Consider the following 18,259-nt stretch of genomic DNA (forward strand, 5'->3'; position numbering starts at 1 on the left):
TATATGTTCTGTACCTCAAAAACTAGAGCTGATGGGGGAAACTGGTGTCATCTTTCGAATCAGAAGATCAAATATTCCCAGAAACAGGGTTAACATTTGACATTCCCAAACGTGTGTTGGTCAGTGTAGTAAAGCTGTAATTCTTAAACACACATAACCATCATGCAGACATTCTATTTCGGTGCTGAATAAACCATTTAAATCTTTAGTACATGGAAATATATTGTTTTCTTTATTGTTAGTAAATAGTAATGGAACTGGATATGCTATAACTGAATACCTGTATAGAGCTACACAAGAGCAAACATTAGCAATGATGGGTTAGCACAGATTTTGCATTAACACCCTTTTGGAATTTTTGTAGGGCCAACAAACACTTCTGAAAAAGACTCTCATCAAAACCTCCTAAGTAAATTTCAGCAGTTATGGAAAAAGTGAATAAGTCTTCTTACAACTCAGAGACTTGTCAAAGCAAAACAAATGGAACTGAGAAATTTACACTGGCGACAGAATGCATATAGCGGAGCCTCCTAAAGATCTTTAAGAGAAATGCACAAGTCTCTCCATCAACAGTGCAGCTTTCTCCCAACAATGTATTCAACTCATTTATTGGGAAAGTTACTTTTTTAGTCTACAACTTGAAAAATTTCAAAATTGTAACTTTAAATATTTTCATAATATTTTACAGACTGTTTCACCTGAAATTATTATCCAAAACAACTCTCACTACCCAAAGTGTATGCACTAGACACTTTTACATCATTTGGGTAGCACAAAGTAGTAACTGGAATGATGCAGCGACATGTTCCCAGTCATTGTGGACATGTTCATCAGCACTGGAAAGCTTTTTGAGTCATTTCTTACCTGTGATTTGGTAAGGACTTCCTGGCGCAGAGGAACTTCCTGGAGAATCAGGGTAGGTCATACTGTTAGGTGACTGAGAATACATGTTGGGTGATGCCGGGAAAGGAGGGCAGGGATTTTGCTCGAAAGATTCTGGGTAGGTAGCATTATGAGGCATCAGTGGCTCACTATGAAGGGATGCATTCCGGAATTTGGCAAGGAGACTGAGGTGTGGGTTGAATTCACTATGTCTTGGAACCAGGACTGGAGGTAAAACTGGAACAAGAGAGAGGAAATGTCACATTTTAGTACAGGCAGTCCCCAAATTATAAACTAGAACCATTCTGCAAGTATGTTCTTAATATGAATTTGTATATAAGTTGGAACAGGTACAGTTTTAAATGTAACTCCAGCCAAATACACATCTCTTTTTTTTTTAGCTTTCTGTAGCATAGGGAAGGGCTAATGCCCCCGTGATGCTTGTTTTGCTATCTGTGCCCTATTCAGAAGATTTCACCTCACTTTCTGTCCTTGTGATAATTGGATTTTTTTTAAAAAATTGACTTGTTGTGGAAACAAGGATTGGGTAGACACCTTTTCCCCATGAAAACTCTTTCTGGAATGAATGGGACATTTATTCATCTTTAATATTAATAATTCTTATATTGACCTCATCTCCCAAATGCTAACAAATGTTGATTTGGTTTTATTACTATTTAACTGGAATCAGCTTTCCAAAGTCTCATTCTATTCTATCATCTGGTCCTTTTAATTACACATACCAAGGGATGAGTCTAGGATCTCCTGCATGCAAGGCATGTGTTGTCTAATCAAATTATTACTCTCCATAGTAGCAAAGTGTAGCCATGATCCTGTATCCAGACATAACAACGATAATGAAGTGCCATAATTTATAGCTATGTCTGATAAGGCCATCCTCACAAAAACTAGCATTTCAGACCAACTGAAAGGGTTCCAAGGCACTGAAGAATGGGGGACTGCAAACCTTTCCTAACTGTAAGGTGCACCAAGAACAAGCGAGGTCCCTTGGAAACTTGCCTCAGGGCCCTTCGACACAGCCCTATATCCCAGAATATCAAGGCAGAAAAACCCACAATATCGGCTTTGAACTGGGTTATCTGAGTCCACCCAGCCATATATCTTAGTTCAAAGCAGATAATGTGGGGTTTTATTCAGCTGTCTGGAAGGGGCCTCGGCTGCTTCTTTCACTGGACCAGGAAACTACTACAGATGTCCATCCACAATGTCCCAATCTGTCGTGCTTTAGAAACCCTTTGGTTGAGCATTATCTGGCAGAAAAGATATGTTCTGATGGTCCTGTGGGACTTTTTATAAAACCCAAAACATGAGATTGTAAATCAGTATTATGATCTCACAGCTACTGAACAGGAGGCTATCCTACTTTTCCTGTGAGATATCGGACATCAGGCACATCATTAAAACATTATCTCACATTTTCCTGGAATGCCAGATATAAACATGTTAATCCAATTTGTTACTGTATTGTCCTTCCTCATAAATGCAACATGGCTAACTGTCTACATAAATGCCTCAGTTACAATACTAAATTACAAATATATAGACTAACAAATGACAAATATTAAAAGTAACATTTTACGATGACTACTAGAAAAATAAAACAGAAGATAATACAGGGAAAGAGAGGTAAAAGACAGATCAAATGTGTGTTTGTTGCCTGGATGCTTGAAAAAAAAGACATATGTTTTAACAAGTATCTTAATCTCTTTATACTGAACAACTATTGCCCAATATCCAAAACTCTGTGTCTGGGAAAAGTTCTTGATTGCATGGTAAACTACCAGTTTCAAGAGTTTCTGGATGAAACAGATTATCTTAATCTATTTCAGTCTGGTTTCAGGCCAAATTATAAAGCAGAAACAGCTTTGACAGCCTTGTTGAATGATCTATGTCTGGGCAGGTTGCGTGTGACCTACTCTTGGATTGGATGACAACCATTTCTGCCAATTCCTTCCTGTCTCAATGCAATCTCCCAAAGTATCCTTCTGAGATATCTTGTTGGGATGACACTAGGAGGCACTATTTTGCAGCAGTTCTATTCCTTCCTGTCCAGTAAGTTGGGCTGGGTATCAGGACTGTGAGCCAAGAGGAGGAGGTGGGGGATTTGCCTCCCAGTAGCTGAAGAAGAACCTATGGAAGAGGAACAGTTGGGCCTGTTGGAGAATGATACTACTGTGCAGGATCAGGGCTCTATGGGGCAATTGAGGCATTGCAGGATGAAGACCTCCAGGAGAGAGGATAGGATTTGATGCGCTCTGCCTGGCTGTAGATGAGAGTAGATTTGATCTAGCTGCATCAGTAAAAGAGATTGGCTCAGCAGAGGGAAGACCAGCTGTAGAGTGCTTAGAAAGGTTGCATAAAATAAGGACACTGAGAACAGAAAAAAATGTTGGAAGCCATAACTGTGTGAATATCTTCAGTTAGTGATTGGAGTTTCGGAACTGCATTATGCTCTGTGATGTTTGGTGAGCTGTGTTTTGACCTTGGACTGAATACTTGGACAATGTGTTTTGCCTGAGGCTGTGTTTGGATTGCCATTCATGTATGACCTGGAAACACTGGTGAGCTGCCTGAGTTTGGAATTCAGTCTGGCCTTGGCTTTTCCTGCTGCTGTAAAGATTAAAAGAATTTTCTTCTGCATCTGACTGCTTATGCTGCCAAGCCACTGGTGAGGCATCCTTGACACTGGGGGATTCCTGTTTGAAACCTTCATTCATGATCTGGCCATCCGGACTTTTGTCTCTCATACTATTTAAGCATCTACATTGAACAATTGGGAAAATTGGTCTGGTGGTTTAGGCTACTTCTTTTACTAAAGTACAAGCAACCTGTTTCAATTCTAAAGCAATGCCTGGATCAGATTGTTTGAAAGTGAACCAACTGAAGATTAATCCAGTCAACTTACTTACTTGCTTACTTAAGCAATCTCTCATTGTCCGAGTAGGATAGTCTTCCAAGATCAATGTGCTGGTGGGTCTGTAGGTGACTGTGGAGCCCTATTCTTGATCTGCATCTTCTCTCGCAGTGCTTTCCAGGTGGAAGGTGGTCTCGGTCAGGGTTGGCTTGATGTGCCTTCCTCTTGGCAAATTTCTCTCTTTCTCCCTCCATTCTTGCCTCTTCAAATTCTACAGCACTGCTGGTCACAGCTGACCTACAGCTGGAGCGTTCAAGGGCCAGGGCTTCTCTGTTCTCAGTGTCTATGCCAGAGTTTTTAGCCAGTTTTTAAAGTTGGCCTTGAGCCCATCTTTAAATCTTTTTTCCTGCCCACCAACATTCCATTTTCTATTCTTGAGTTCAGTGTAGAGCAACTGCTTTGGGAGACAGTGGTCGGGCATCCGGACAATGTGGCTGGTTCAGCATCTTCCGAGAAATCCAGTCAACACCGAGGTGATCATAATCCCTCAAAAGGTTGATCAGGCAACAGGTAACCAGCCTATGCTGGACATGCTTTCTAATACTGCCCAGAAAGAGGCACAGTAAATCCCTTTTTAATATTTTTTACCCTGAAGTCTCTACAACAAGCTAATGCAAAATGAAACTGGGTAGTGCCAGATTATGAAACTCCCAGAAAATACTCAATGACCTACTGAGATACGTCAGAGGACAGATATGAGTAACACTGTGGCTTGAGATGAATCCAGATTCAAGCCAAAAAGATGCTCAGCTGCTGAGGTACTGAGAGGTGAAAGGAACATCCAAAGTTGCATGATATATACTACATTTTAGTAACATGGAATGGGAGAAACATGTATCAAGGAAAGCTAAACAGTACATAGTAATGCAAGAAATAGACCACATAAGCATTGCAATACTTGATGTGTCTGAGCTAAAATAAACAGGAATGAGAGATTTTGAGTTAGATAATTAAAATGTCATACTCAGGAAATGATTAAGAATAAATGGAGTGGCATTTAGTGAGGAAAGATGTAGCAAGGTCGAGATACAATTCAAAATCTGACTGAATCAAATTAATAAGACTTCAGAGAAAATCCATCAGTATAAATAAAATCCAAGTTTATGTCCCAATGAAAAAAAAATAACTACAGATGGTTTATGTAACTCGAAAGCCAACAATCAAAACACAGAAATATTTCAAGACTTTCCAGACTCGGAAGGGTAGCTATGAGGAAACTAGACATGTCATGTCATCATATTTCCCATCTCTGTGTATAATTGTAAGACCAGATTGTAAAAATGTATGTTAAGAAGAAAATCAACTCATGTGTAATGTTGTTCTGGAGAAGAGTTCTACAAATACTGTAGAATGCTTTAAAAAAAAACCCAAATAAATGTGCCCTAGAGCAAGTCACTCTTAAACTCTCCCTAGATGCCAAGATGACTAAATTGAGACTGATATACTTTGGACACATTATAAGACATGACTGACTAGAAAAGATAATAATGCGCGGCAAAGTAGAAGGAAGGAAGAAAAGAGGAAGACCACATTCCAGATGGATAAACTCAATCAAGAAACCCATAGGCCTAAGTCTTCAACCTCTGAGTAGGACTGATGAAGACAGGGTGACATGAAGGTATCTCATTCATAAGCTTATCGTTAAGTTGAAGTCATAGGCAGTTAATAGAAATCTTCACAGGGAAAGTTAATGGTGATACTTGTAAGAATAGGGTATTTTTGGTGGCTGCTCCTAAGCTCCAGAACTCTTTTCATAGGGAAGGTAGAAAAGCCAGACAAAGCCTTTTTCATTCCAACAAACCTCTGGAAATTGAAGGTGTTTACAGAAAGCACTCCCATGAAGGCGCTGTTTTAGCTATACTGTTTTTAAACCACTTCTTAACTGCATTTTTTCTACTGTCTTTAAATATTGTTGATTTTTTCATTACATTTTAATGTTGATCTTTTGTATGTTTAATTATGTTGCATTTTAATATCTAAATTCCCTTAAGCCTTGTAATATCATGGATCTCCTATGGGGATTTGTACACACACAAAATCTCACATTATCTTTTCATAACTGATTGTTTCTTCTCCTGTCTCTTGCTATTTACTTGCTTGAGGGTCCTTACCAATTAAGGATGAAGAGGACAAAGCATGCTCAAATTATAGGCCCTCAAGACTTTCTCATATCTAAATCATTAACAGGTTTTGTCAATCATTTAAAAAAGAATGGTGCAGTAAAATTGTATTGTTTTGTTTTTGTTTATTTTTTTAGATTTCTACTGCACCCTTATAAAATTCTCTCTGGAGACTTTTTACTGGCATAACTTAGGAGAAATGGCTGAGATCAACTGGGCAAATGATGGTAGAATACAGTGTCCACAATAATAGCTTTATCTAGGCTGAAGATGATCATGATTCCTGTTCTGTGTATAGCAGGAAAAGGTATATTTCTGTATATGTAGGTGTTAATTATTATGTTGTATCTGATTTGATGGCCATATACACATACAGACCATATTTCTTCCATATACAGAAAAATCTTCAGATTGTATATTGACTGTCAACTAGACTAAATACCCTAAATACACCAGATCCTCTCTTATCTTGGAAGCTCAGTGGGGCAGCCTGATTTGTATTTGGAAAGGAGTCCATCAAAGAATACCAAATGCAATGAGCTAAATTTCATGGAAAAGGAACTGACAAACTCTCTTCTGAGAATTCCTTGTCTAAAAAACACTATGAAATTCATGGAATTGTCATAAATGGACAAGGAATTTTAAGGCCAGCAAATGAGTAAACATAAGCCTTCGAAGTTTCAGCACCTTGGACAAGAACAAGTACTAGGAACACTAAAAGACACAAATTCGCAATGGTTTTTAAAAAGAATGTGAATGAAAAAGTTATTCAGCTACTATACAGTCAACAAGGATCACTATAACTGACAAAAACAAATACCAGTAAATGTTCTAGCCAAGTGCTGTCATTGTTTTCCCCAACACAATACATATTTGACTTGCAAAGCCCTAACTTAGGATGGCAGCCAAAAGACAGGATAAAGTGTCAGCTGATCAAACCAGAAAAGTAAGAATGTCAGTTGAGTTCATCTGGATGAAGTTGCACTTGTGGCAAAGTGTATTTTTTTCATTATGGGGAGAACTCGAAAATGAATCCAGATTTTCCACGTCACTTCTGAACCTGTTTACCTCTTACCATGAGTTGAGTCATAACTATTATTCATAGCAAAACAATCACAAAATTGTTTTCTATCATAACACTTCAACTAACTTATGAAAACAAATGCCAGTTTGGGTTATTTGTGATTTATATCAGAAGCACAGAGCAGGACTGAATGGTTAGATCATACTTAAAGCTGTCAAAAAGATGGAAGGCTTATTTACTGATCTCTTTAACATTTTGTCCAGGTTGCCCCAAATTGGATAAGCTGGGTATTTATCCATATTCTATTCTATTGTATTTTTTGGTCAGTGACCCTGACAGCTGGATGTCATCTTGGTTCTCAAAATGAACCAATATAAAAACAATCTGAGCAGTGATAGGAATAACAAACAAAAGGGGAAAAATCACAATAGTCAAAACTTCACTGTGATAAGGCTAATTTATCTTAAACTATTCATTTAAAATAAAGATTTAATGTTGCCACTGCTACAGAGTAGACTCTATAATGAATTTTAATCCATGTCCAGTTGGACTCATTGGTGTTCCTCCTGTCACTCTAGTTACTGTAAATCATTACCCACCCACTCCCCAGATCCACCATAAAGTAAGATGCTTTAACTTGGAGGAAGAAGAATATAGAACCAGAACTATTCTCCACCCATCTCTTGATTTCACAAATTGGCCAGAGCCATTAGGAGAACAACCAGTTGTATCAACAGGAAAATCTTTGAAAAAACAACAGACAAACCATTCTATTATTATCCAAGTCAACATTTTCTATAGTAGACTCTCAGTTAACAAGTAGCCATGGAGATTGGTAGATGCCAAGTTAAAGTTGTTTCTGTTTGAGAGTTACTATTGAAAATAGGTCTAATGCTATACCCCATACTATACCTTACCACACATACTCTATTAACCTGATAATATTGAAATAGAGTAATTAAAAGCAAATAAACACAAATAAAACACACATACTAAACTTAATGTAATACAGTTTTACTGCTTCCATGTTAATTAAAAACTGCTGTTGTCTTAAACTTGCTGCTCGGAAGCTGTGAAGTCTGAAGTGAAATCAGGCCACACACACAAAAACTAAAGAAGAGACACATCCATGCGAAAACAAGCCCACAACTGAGGCCTAGCAATCCAATCCATCAAGGGTATGATTGGAGGAAAGGTGAGTGGGAGGATTCCTAGAGGTGGGAGTTTGGGGACTAGTCTGGGTAAAAACATCTGTCATGCTTAGAAACAAGAGCTAAGAAATCCCACAGGATCCCAATGGCATTACTATGGCTTCCAAACATCATCAGGTATGATCTACACTAGTGTTTCACAAACTTTAGTCTTCCAGCTATTTTCTACTTCAAGTTACAGAATCCTGATTGGCTAAAATTCCTGACGTTTCAGGGATTTGAAGTCCAAAACACTTGAAGATCTAGAGTAGAGGTCCTTAAACTTCTAAAGGTTAGGGCTGATTCATGGTCCCTAAGACTATTGGGGGTGGGGGTGGGGTGGGCTATAGTTGGAAAAAATGAATTAATTCCTATGCACACTGCACACATCTTATTTGTAGTGCAAAATAATTAAAGACCAATGCAATATTTAAAATGAATAACAATTTTAACCAACATAAACTTACCAGTATTTCAGTGGAAAGTGTGAGCCTGATTTTGGCTGATGAGATAGTCAAGTTAATTAGCCAGTTGTATGCTTTCAAGTCATTCCAGACTTAGTCTAAAGTTTAAGGCACAAACTGGGTAAATGAACTTGGAAGGCTGCATCTGACCCTTGGGTCATTGTTTGGGGACTCCTGATACGGAGTTTTGGAATCACTGACTATATGCAGGAAGGGGTGATCCCAATGCTTCACCTGCATACCAGGATCATTTTCTTCCTAATCAGAGCACCAGATCAAGCAAATGACCAACCTGTTGTCAACTCAAATACAATATTACAAAGACACCATGCATTGTAAACAAGAAGGATACAAGATGAAAGCAGAAGTCATGTTATCTTTGAGTTTCTAATGCAACTTGTAACACATTCTCTATACCACTCCAAGAATGCTATAAAGCAAGTTAGTATACTCAAAGAAACATAGTCTAAACTTAATTCAATGCAAGATGTACATTCAAAAATTACAAAGTTGTTTGATGTGATGCCTGGGGAAAGTGATGGAAACATGTGATGGAAGCTGACCATTGAATAGTTGCACAGAGGGAATTTCAGCAAGTAAAGTTTTTGTGATAAGCAACATTCCATTTTCTACACAGCCATGAAAAGGACAAGAGCCCTGTGCCAGTTTTATTTTTAACCTGGTATCCATCATTATTGTAAATTTGTTATTCCTGTCAAAATCACACTGCATTAAAGAACTGGCCTCTTTTCTTTTCTTTTTTAAGTACCTTCTGTTAACATCTCCTCTAGGATTCAGAAAAAAGTATTTTTGTTGTGTTGTAAGGTTTTCAGGCTGTACGGCCATGTTCCAGGAGCATTCTCTCCTGACGTTTTGCCTGCATCTGTGACAGGCATCCCCAGAGGGTTTATGTATCTGTGAATATCCAGGATGGGAGAAAGAACTTTTGTCTGTTTGAGGTGGGTGTGAATGTTTCAACTGACCACCTTGATAAGCATTTAATGGCCTAGCAGTTATTGTTGTTATTATGTTTATTTATATCCCACTTTTTCCCTCTACAAGAGAACTTAAAGCAGCTTACATTAAAATTACTTCAATACAATTTAAAATCTACAAACATACAAACATTAAAACAGAATTAAATACCAATGGTTATTTAAAAATTCAGTTAAAATCCATAAAAAAACATATGAAAAGCTAAAAATCACAACATCCCATGACTTGATCTTTAAAACCTTTTTTAAAAGCCAGCTAACGGAAGGACATTAGGGAGGGAGCTATTCTGGCTTCCCTGAGCAGGCAGTTCAAAAGTCAATGGGCAGCCACAGAAAAGGTAGGCCTGCTCTCTCATTCCCACCAATAGAGCTTGAGATGGACTTCTCCTGAAGATCTCAGGGACCAGGCAGGTTCATATACGGGGATGCAGTTGGCCAAACAGCCTGGACTTGAACTGCCTAGGGCACTAAAGGTCATAACCAGCACTTTGAATTGTGCTCGGAAACAACCTGCCTGCTAGAACTGCTGCAACAAGAAGGTTGTCCACTCCCTGTTGCCCCAGTTAGCAACCTGGCCACAGTTCTTTGGGCCAACTGAAGTTCAGGTCTTACTTTTCTTGTTGTGATTTTACAAGTAGAACAATTATCCACATCTATCCTTCACCCAAGTTTGTGCAAAATGATTTACATACCTGGAGTTTCCACACGACGATAATGATAAGGATTAATGCACACTTCTTTCTGTTTTGAGCCAAATGGAAACTCACAACATTCCAGTGGTTTTAATTCATGGTGTGATTGCAGGTCAGGCCAACGCCACACTCGACAGTAAATGACATGCGGCAGGCCTTTGCGATGAGACACTTGCAATCTTCCATCCAAAGAGCGTGGGATTGTCACACACTTACTGGGCTGCCCAGGACAGCTGAGTGCCCTCTCCAGTTCCTCCATGGCACCCTTTTTTTTCTTCAGCTTCTTCACCAAGGAGTCAACAGCTTTCTCTGCCCACTTTTCCTCTTCATCTCCTTGCTTCCAGCCCAGCAGTCGTTTCACAGCTGGGCTGGTGAAGGAGAACAAAGAACTGATAGGGGTGCTGGGGTGCATATGAATCAAGATTATGTTATTATTGCAGACGGAGTTCCAGATTTTCCCTCCCCCTCTGTTTCTCTGTTCTTCTTTTTTAAAAAAATCAGAGTGTGAATCTTAGTATGGAGAGAGTCTTCAAAATCAGGCTCTTTCAAACATATCTTGGTTAGTGCTGGAAGTATACTTTGCCTCAAGTGTCTTCAAATGTTGACAGATTCTGTAATAAAAGAAGAATATTGAGTAAGACTTAGGGAAAACCTTTTTTGCTCCCCCATATTATCTTTTTGTTCACTTAAATCTTTTTTTATAGTTGTGTCTTCATACTGGTGCATGTGTAATGTGTCTGTTGATTTATGGTGACTCTGTGGATTTCATAGGGTTCTCTCTGGCAAGAAATACTCACAGGAGGTTTTACCAGTTCCTTCTTCTGAAATGTAGCCTACAGCACCTTGGAGTCATTGGCAATTCCCATCCAGGTACTAACTAAGTGAGACACTTTTTAGCTTCCAAAATCAGATGAGAACTGGTACCCTGAGGGTATCTGCCTTCAGATTATTGCCTAAATATTACTACAACTAGGCCTGCTCTTCTGTTGTGTGCTTTCCATTTGCTTCCAACTTACAGAGCTCCAAAGGAATACCTATCATGGTTTTTCCAGAAAATCTATTCAGAGGAGATTGAGAGGATATGAATTTCTTAATAGTGAGTTTCCAAGACCAAGAGGGATCTAAATCATGATCCTAGGCCTAGTCCAACACTCAAACTACTGGATCAGTTACAAATTAGTTATAATTACTAATTTCTCACAAGGTCCCAAGAAGATCTTAAGAACAAGATATGCATAAGACCATTCCTGATCTTTCTCTAACACCACACAGTAAAGAAGACAAATTCACAGAGTTTTCTAAACTGGAGGATGCTAGATGTGGAAAGGATAACAACTCAGCCTTTGCCACATGTAGGAACTGGGGTAAATATGGGATATATTGCTAAGGGTGAGCCCAGTCCTAGAAAATTCTCCCCCAAAGAATTTTGGTGAAACAGGCCTAAATACATAAAAGGCACCAGATCCTGTCTGATCTTGGAAGCCAAGCAGTGTCAGCCTCAATTATAGCTTGAACGAGAGACCATAAATGCATACTGGATGCTACAGACCTGCTTTGAACTGGATTGTATGAGTCTACACTGCCATATAATCCAGTTCAAAGCAGACAATCTGGATTTTCTATGACAGTGTAGATAGGGCTTGAATGTCTACTGTATTTCACATGGAGTTACACAACCTTGGGTGGTGTGGGATGTGTGATGCTGAATCATTCTGTGCATTGTGCTTCCAAAAATGTATCAATGCTCTATCAAGTGTAGTCTTTGACTTTTTGCATTGACCAGGCAATTCTCCACCGAAGATGTGACACCGTTCTCTGCGATTTCCTCCTTGTTGGCAGTTACTTGGTTTGGAGGTATTCTACATACTCTGAACTCTCCCTAGATGCCAATATGACTAAACCGAGTCTATTGTAGGAACTGGCTAAAACACCTTGAGTATTCCTTGTCTAAGTAAGCCCTATCAGATTTATGGGTCACCATAAGTCAATAGGTGACCTGAAAGCATATATACACATAGTCAGTTTGAAAAAAGTATCAACATCCCACAAAGTAGTTTCAAGTGAGGATTAATTTGTAGCATAATTATTTAAAATTAGAAACTTTTGACAGCAGGCATTTTTAAAAGGTCATTAAAATCTTGTCTATGAAAATTAAAATATTTTATTTACCAAAAAAAATGTAAACTAGGGGGTTACACACCAACAGTGATAGAAAGGGAGTTCCAGCAATTAAACAAAGAGAGTAATCTTTCTTGTGTTGTACGTTTTTTGGGCTGTATGGCCATGTTCCAGAAGCATTCTCTCCAGATGTTTTGCCTGCATCTATGGCATCCTCAGAGGTTGTGAGGTCTGGTGGAAACTAGGAAGATGGGGTTATTTATCTGTGTAATGTCCAGGGTGGGAGAAAGAACTCTTGTTTGTTGGAGGTAGGTGTGAATGTTGCAATTGGCCACCTTGATCAGCATTTAATGGACTAGCAATTTCAAGGTGTAGCTTCTTACTGCCTCATTTTCCTTGTTTCTAATAGACCTCACAATCTCTGAGGAAGCCTGCCATAGATGCAGGTGAAATGTCAAGAGAGAATGCTTCTGAAACATGGCCATACAGCCCGAAAAACTTACAACAACCCAGTGATTCCGGCCATAAATGCCTTTGACAATATAGTCTTTCTTGTGCATGACCAGTCACACATCAAACCCAGGTTAAGGATATGCTCACTCACTCTATTCCCCACCTGGAATATTGTGTCCAGTTCTGGGAACCATAATTCAAGAAGGATATGGACAAATTGGAACATGTCAGAGAGAGAAGGGCAATCGAAATGAGCAAAGGTTTGGAAACTAAGCCCTATGAGGAACTGCTGAGGGAGCTGAATATGTTTACCTTGGAGAACAGAAGGTTGAGAGGGAACATGGTATGATATTATATTGAGGATGGGGGGAAGCTTGTTTTCTTTTCCAGCGAGTGAGACACAGAGCAATGGGATTCAAGCCACAGGAAAAGCTATTACATCTAAACATTATGAAAAAGTTCCTAAAGGTAAGAGAGCTGTTCAGCAGTAGGATAGATTGCCTGGGAGTGTGCTGGATTTGCCTTCTCTGGAAGATTTTAAACAGAGGCTGGATGACCATCTGTCTGGAGCATTTTGACTGTTTTCCAGCATGTCAGGAGTTTGGACTGGATGGCCCTTGGGGCCTCTTCCAACTCTATGATTTATATGCAAATAGAAGTCATAATCATACCAAGGAGGCAATACTTCAAAAAAATACTTAATGGACCTCAAAGCTTCTAAGTCCTAGAGAATGAGTGAACCAGGGGTTATTTGAGTCTAGGTCACCCAAAAACTCTTAAGTAAAGAGGCTGGGGGAAGATGTATTTCCGTGCTACTGACCAAATGGCTTTTAAACAGGAAGCTAATTAGAAAAGAGAGAGAGAGAGAGAGAGAGAGAGAGAATATGCTGGTAGGAACACAGGAATGAACAAGGCTGGGTAAGTTCTGTTATTCTTCTTATCTGTGGACGTGGAAACTATACAATGATTATCATGCTTAACCCCAGGTTTCCTGATAAGCTTATGTAACTTCAGTCACCAGATTTCAAAAATTAGCATTTCCATTTCGTAGTTCTATCCTGGGGCCTTTTTCCCCCTGCTTGCAATTATTCAACACGGTTTTAAACAAATACAATTATCTCTTTCAGATAGATTAAACAAGTTAGCTGTGACATCAGCATGACTTTGTAACACTGTTATTTATAGTGCGAGAGGGCCAGCTGAGGATGCAGGCATTTGTGCAATAAATCAGTCAATAAAAGATGAGACTTAAGAATAGGCATATTAATTAGTTTTCCAAAGTAAACATTAACTTTTAAAAAGGCATAGTCATAAGTGTCAGAACAAATATCAAGCTGCATTGCTCCCAACATGACACTGTCAGATAATTTCTGATACTAAAATGCCGGTAAGAGGACCAATTTATCATACTCAAAAACAAAAGGAACCATGCTGGTTCATGGGGGAAATAAAATTAACAATTAAGCCATAAAGAAACCTACGAAATTTGTATTTGGCCTACTGCTCCCTTTTCAGAAAAAAAATTTACTCTGCCCTCCCTCCCCCCACCTTCCCCTGGAAATCCACTTTTGTTTAATGAACAAACAGAAAGATGCAGTGACAAATTTGCATTATTTTATGTACAGTATTTTCTGGCATACAAGACAACTGGGCATATAAGGTGACCCCCAACCTTTCAAGATAAAATACAGTTAGGGATGAACTCGCTGTATACCCCCTCTTCCAACACTATGCCCATCTAGTCACAAGAAATCCCAAGTGCAAACCTTGTCAATGCAGGGCAAGGGAGGGAGGGAGGAGAGGGCAGAAGGGCACGGGGGGGGGGGGGGGAGGAGCAGGTCTCATTGTCACGGAGACCAGCAGGGGATGGTGGCTTGCTGAGTTGTCTTGCTGCTCTCCTTGCTCTACTTTCAAGGCCCTTCTCTGCCCCCCCCCCTCCTCGGAAGGCTACCGGGCTCGCCTAAGTCCAAGGAAGCACCTCCAGACTACGTCTTCCAGCAGACCTGGGCAGCAGCATGCCTTGGATGTACCTGCTGAGGCATTCTGGGAGTTGGGTCTGCTGGGAGTCATAGTCCTGAGGTGCTTCCTTGGGCTTAGATGAACCCAGTGGCTTTCCAAGAAGGAGAGCAGCAGGGGCGGAGAAGGGCCTTGAAAGTAGAGCAGGGAGAGCGGCAGAGGTGATGGGGACAGCCCAGTGGGCCACCACCCCAGACCGATCTCCACAGCAATGTGCCCTTCCTCCCTCTGCCCTCTTTCTCCTCCCTCTCTCCACAGGCTGCACCATTAAGGGACTTGGAGTTTATTGTTGAAGGCTTTCATGGCTGGAATCACTGGGTTGTTGTAGGTTTTACGGGTAATATGGCCATGTTCTAGAAGCATTCTCTCCTGATGTTTCACCTGCATCTGTGGCAAGCATCCTCAGAGGTTGACCTCACAACTTCTGAGGATGCTTGCTACAGATGCAGGCAAAACGTCAGGAGAGAATGCTTCTAGAACATGGCCATATAGCCCAAAAAACCTACAATGACTTGGAGATTATTCTTTTCTTTTATTCTTTTTTATTTTATTTTATACCCGGCATGTAAGATGACCCCCGATTTTTCATAAGATTTTCCAGAGTTAAAAAGTCATCTTATATGCTGGAAAATACAGTATTTATACCTATATCTTATCATCATCATCATCATTTTGGGGCAGTTCACAAAAAGCACACAATAGTACTGCAACAAAATAGCATACATTTACATAAATAACATACGTTTGCACAAAACCAAAATACATTTAAATAAGACAGCATACTGAATCATGTCAATTTAAAACCCAACAGAAGCAGCAAGGCTGCAGATAAAAAAAACTGTGTACCATCTCAGCCTATAAAGTGCTAACATAAATTGATCACTAGGTCCTTGGGTTTCATGGTTAAGGTACTAATCATGGCCCAAAGGCTTGTACAAAAAGCCATGTTTTCAATTTACAGAAAGCTTGGAGTGGGGGCTAACCTTGTATCTTTATGGAGGGCATTCAAAAGCCAGGGGGTCACCACCGAAAGGACCCTCTCTCTTGTCCCCACCAGCCACGCTTGAGATGGAGGTTATTATTGTTGTTGTTGTTATTTATTTTTCTACCACCACCTTATTTTTATTCAATACCCCCCTTGCAATTTCATGCTGGATTTCACTGCCCTGGATTGTTCTCAATTTTGGGAAGCACTGTTCTAGATAGCACAGTATACCATTTGGGGAAGATTGGAGGAATGGCTCAAAGGAGGATAACAATAGCCCCAAATGCTCAGAAGTTGCCTATCATTGCGCTGGAAGCTCCTCAAGATAATCAGAAGTTTGGAGGAGATATAGGTCAATTGATCAGATATTGTGGTTGTATGTTCTATACTTAGTGTCAGCCCCAATATGGAGGCTGAAGCCTACATGAGTCAATGATAAATGTGTTGCTATCAGGCTATACCTATCAATGCATGCCTGGTCTTGGAAGGTAATAGTTGATTGCAATACAAGAATCCCAGATAGAAATCACTTCTCAGTTTACTTAAACAGCTTCATAAGTCTTTCCCATCATTCCCCAACAGTTATTGTCTTATATATGGACAGGGAAGTATGTGCCTGTCCATATATTGCTGCACTCCCACAATCCTTCTACTCAACTATGGGTGCATCTACACAGTAGAATTAATGCAATCTGACACCACTAATTGCCAAGGCACAATACTATTGAATCGTGGGAGCTATAGCTTTACAAGATCTCTAGTCTTCTCTACCAAAGAGCGCTGGTGCCTCATCAATCTACAATTCCCAGGATTCCAGTACATTGAGGTATGGCAGTAAAAGTGATGTCAAACTGCATTAATTACAATGTAGATGCATCTTATGCTGGAATGGGAGCTGAAATTCTACATCATCCAGGAGACCCATACATTGTGAGAAGAAGGAGAAGCATATTGGATAAATCCTGAGCAATTCAGAGGTGGAACTTTGATAAATAATAGATATCAGCTAAAACACACTGTGATGCATCTACAACTGGAAGACCCAAGTTTCATAGCTCCTAAATTGCATAATGCAACACATCCCTAGTCTTTCTAGCCTATGAATCCCCCTTTCAATAAATAAATAAATAAATAAATAACTTCATTTCTGTGTGGGTGAAGTAAAGATAGAAATATCGGATCATGTATAACGTCAAATCACAGGACTGGAAGGATCCTGAAGCCCTCAAGAGTAGCCAATGGAGGAAAGCCAAAATGCTTCGCTTCCTTCACCTTTTGCAAAAGAGCCCTTATCATCCAGAATACACTGCACAATGAGTCAGAGTGATCACTTCATGTGTACTATGTGCATAATAGCACCAGTGGGAAATTAATGATTGCAGAGAGAAATCAAAAGGTCTTGGAGGGTTTATGATATACTTGTTACTGATGTGATTCCTGAGATTATTTTTTCATTCAAGTGATGTCAATGATCCTCGAATGCCAAACAGTTTTGCCTTGTTACTCCTTTGTACTTCATAAGGAACATGATGCTGTCATTTGCAACATAGAGTTACAGTATCATGGAGTTGGAAGGAACTGCAAGAGCTATCTAGTGCAATTCTTACTCATGAAGCAATAAGTAACTAAAGCAACCTTCACAGATAGCCATGCAACCCCTATTCAAAGACATCCGACCTATGAGTCAGAAACCTATTGTGAACTCCAGAGTCTATGGGTGCATCTATACTGTAGGAGTAATGTAATTTCACACCACTTTAACTACCAGGTCTCAATGCTATGGAATCATGTGAGTCTAAGTTTTACAAGGTCGTTAGCCTTCTTTGCCATAGACTGCTAGCACCTCACCAAACTACTGATCTCAGGACTCTATAGCACTGAGCAGGTAAAGTAGTGCCAACAGTATAATGAATAAACCCTAAGCCATGTCCATCCTGGAATGTAAAAAGCATTCTGTACCAGAGAATATGGCTCCATATTATTGAGAGCAAGCATGGGTGTCCCAAGAGCCCCGTTGACATTCTTTTCAATTTTTTTTTCTCAAAATATCCCCACAAATTTTAGGAAAGCCTCTGAGCATAATTTTTACAATCACCAGCAGCAATTTCATCCTCAGGATGGTCACAATCAATGCAACTTCTACTTAATATCCATATATGAAAAAGGGCAGGACGGTAGTGCAATTGCCCAAGTTCACAGAGGGTCCCAGAGAGGCAACACGAGTTAAAATATATTAAAATTAAAGGAAAGCAAGGAGAATCAAAGGGAGTGTGCCCCCCCCCCCTCATTCCATGGATGTGCATACAGTCCCCAGGGAGTTGCATGACTCTGCTGTAAATGACACCATACTTGGTAGGACAATATTCTGATTAAGTGTCAGTGTGT

General features: G+C 39.7%; 1 protein-coding gene across 2 annotated transcripts in view; it reads right to left on the reverse strand.

Annotated features, from left to right (window-relative positions):
• SMAD9 (SMAD family member 9) overlaps positions 1–18,259 on the reverse strand; it is a 59,089-nt gene that overhangs the window by 12,764 nt on the left and 28,066 nt on the right. For both annotated transcript variants that reach the window (XM_060770809.2, XM_060770811.2), the window contains exons 2-3: positions 10,303–10,913; positions 865–1,119 (exon numbers count right to left, since the gene is read on the reverse strand). In XM_060770809.2, coding sequence (XP_060626792.1) covers positions 865–1,119; positions 10,303–10,714 — 667 coding nt within the window. In that variant the 5' untranslated portion in view covers positions 10,715–10,913. The remainder of the gene's footprint in view (positions 1–864; positions 1,120–10,302; positions 10,914–18,259) is intronic.

The sequence above is a fragment of the Anolis sagrei genome, chromosome 3 (assembly GCF_037176765.1).
Source record: "Anolis sagrei isolate rAnoSag1 chromosome 3, rAnoSag1.mat, whole genome shotgun sequence".
Lineage (NCBI taxonomy): Eukaryota > Metazoa > Chordata > Lepidosauria > Squamata > Dactyloidae > Anolis > Anolis sagrei.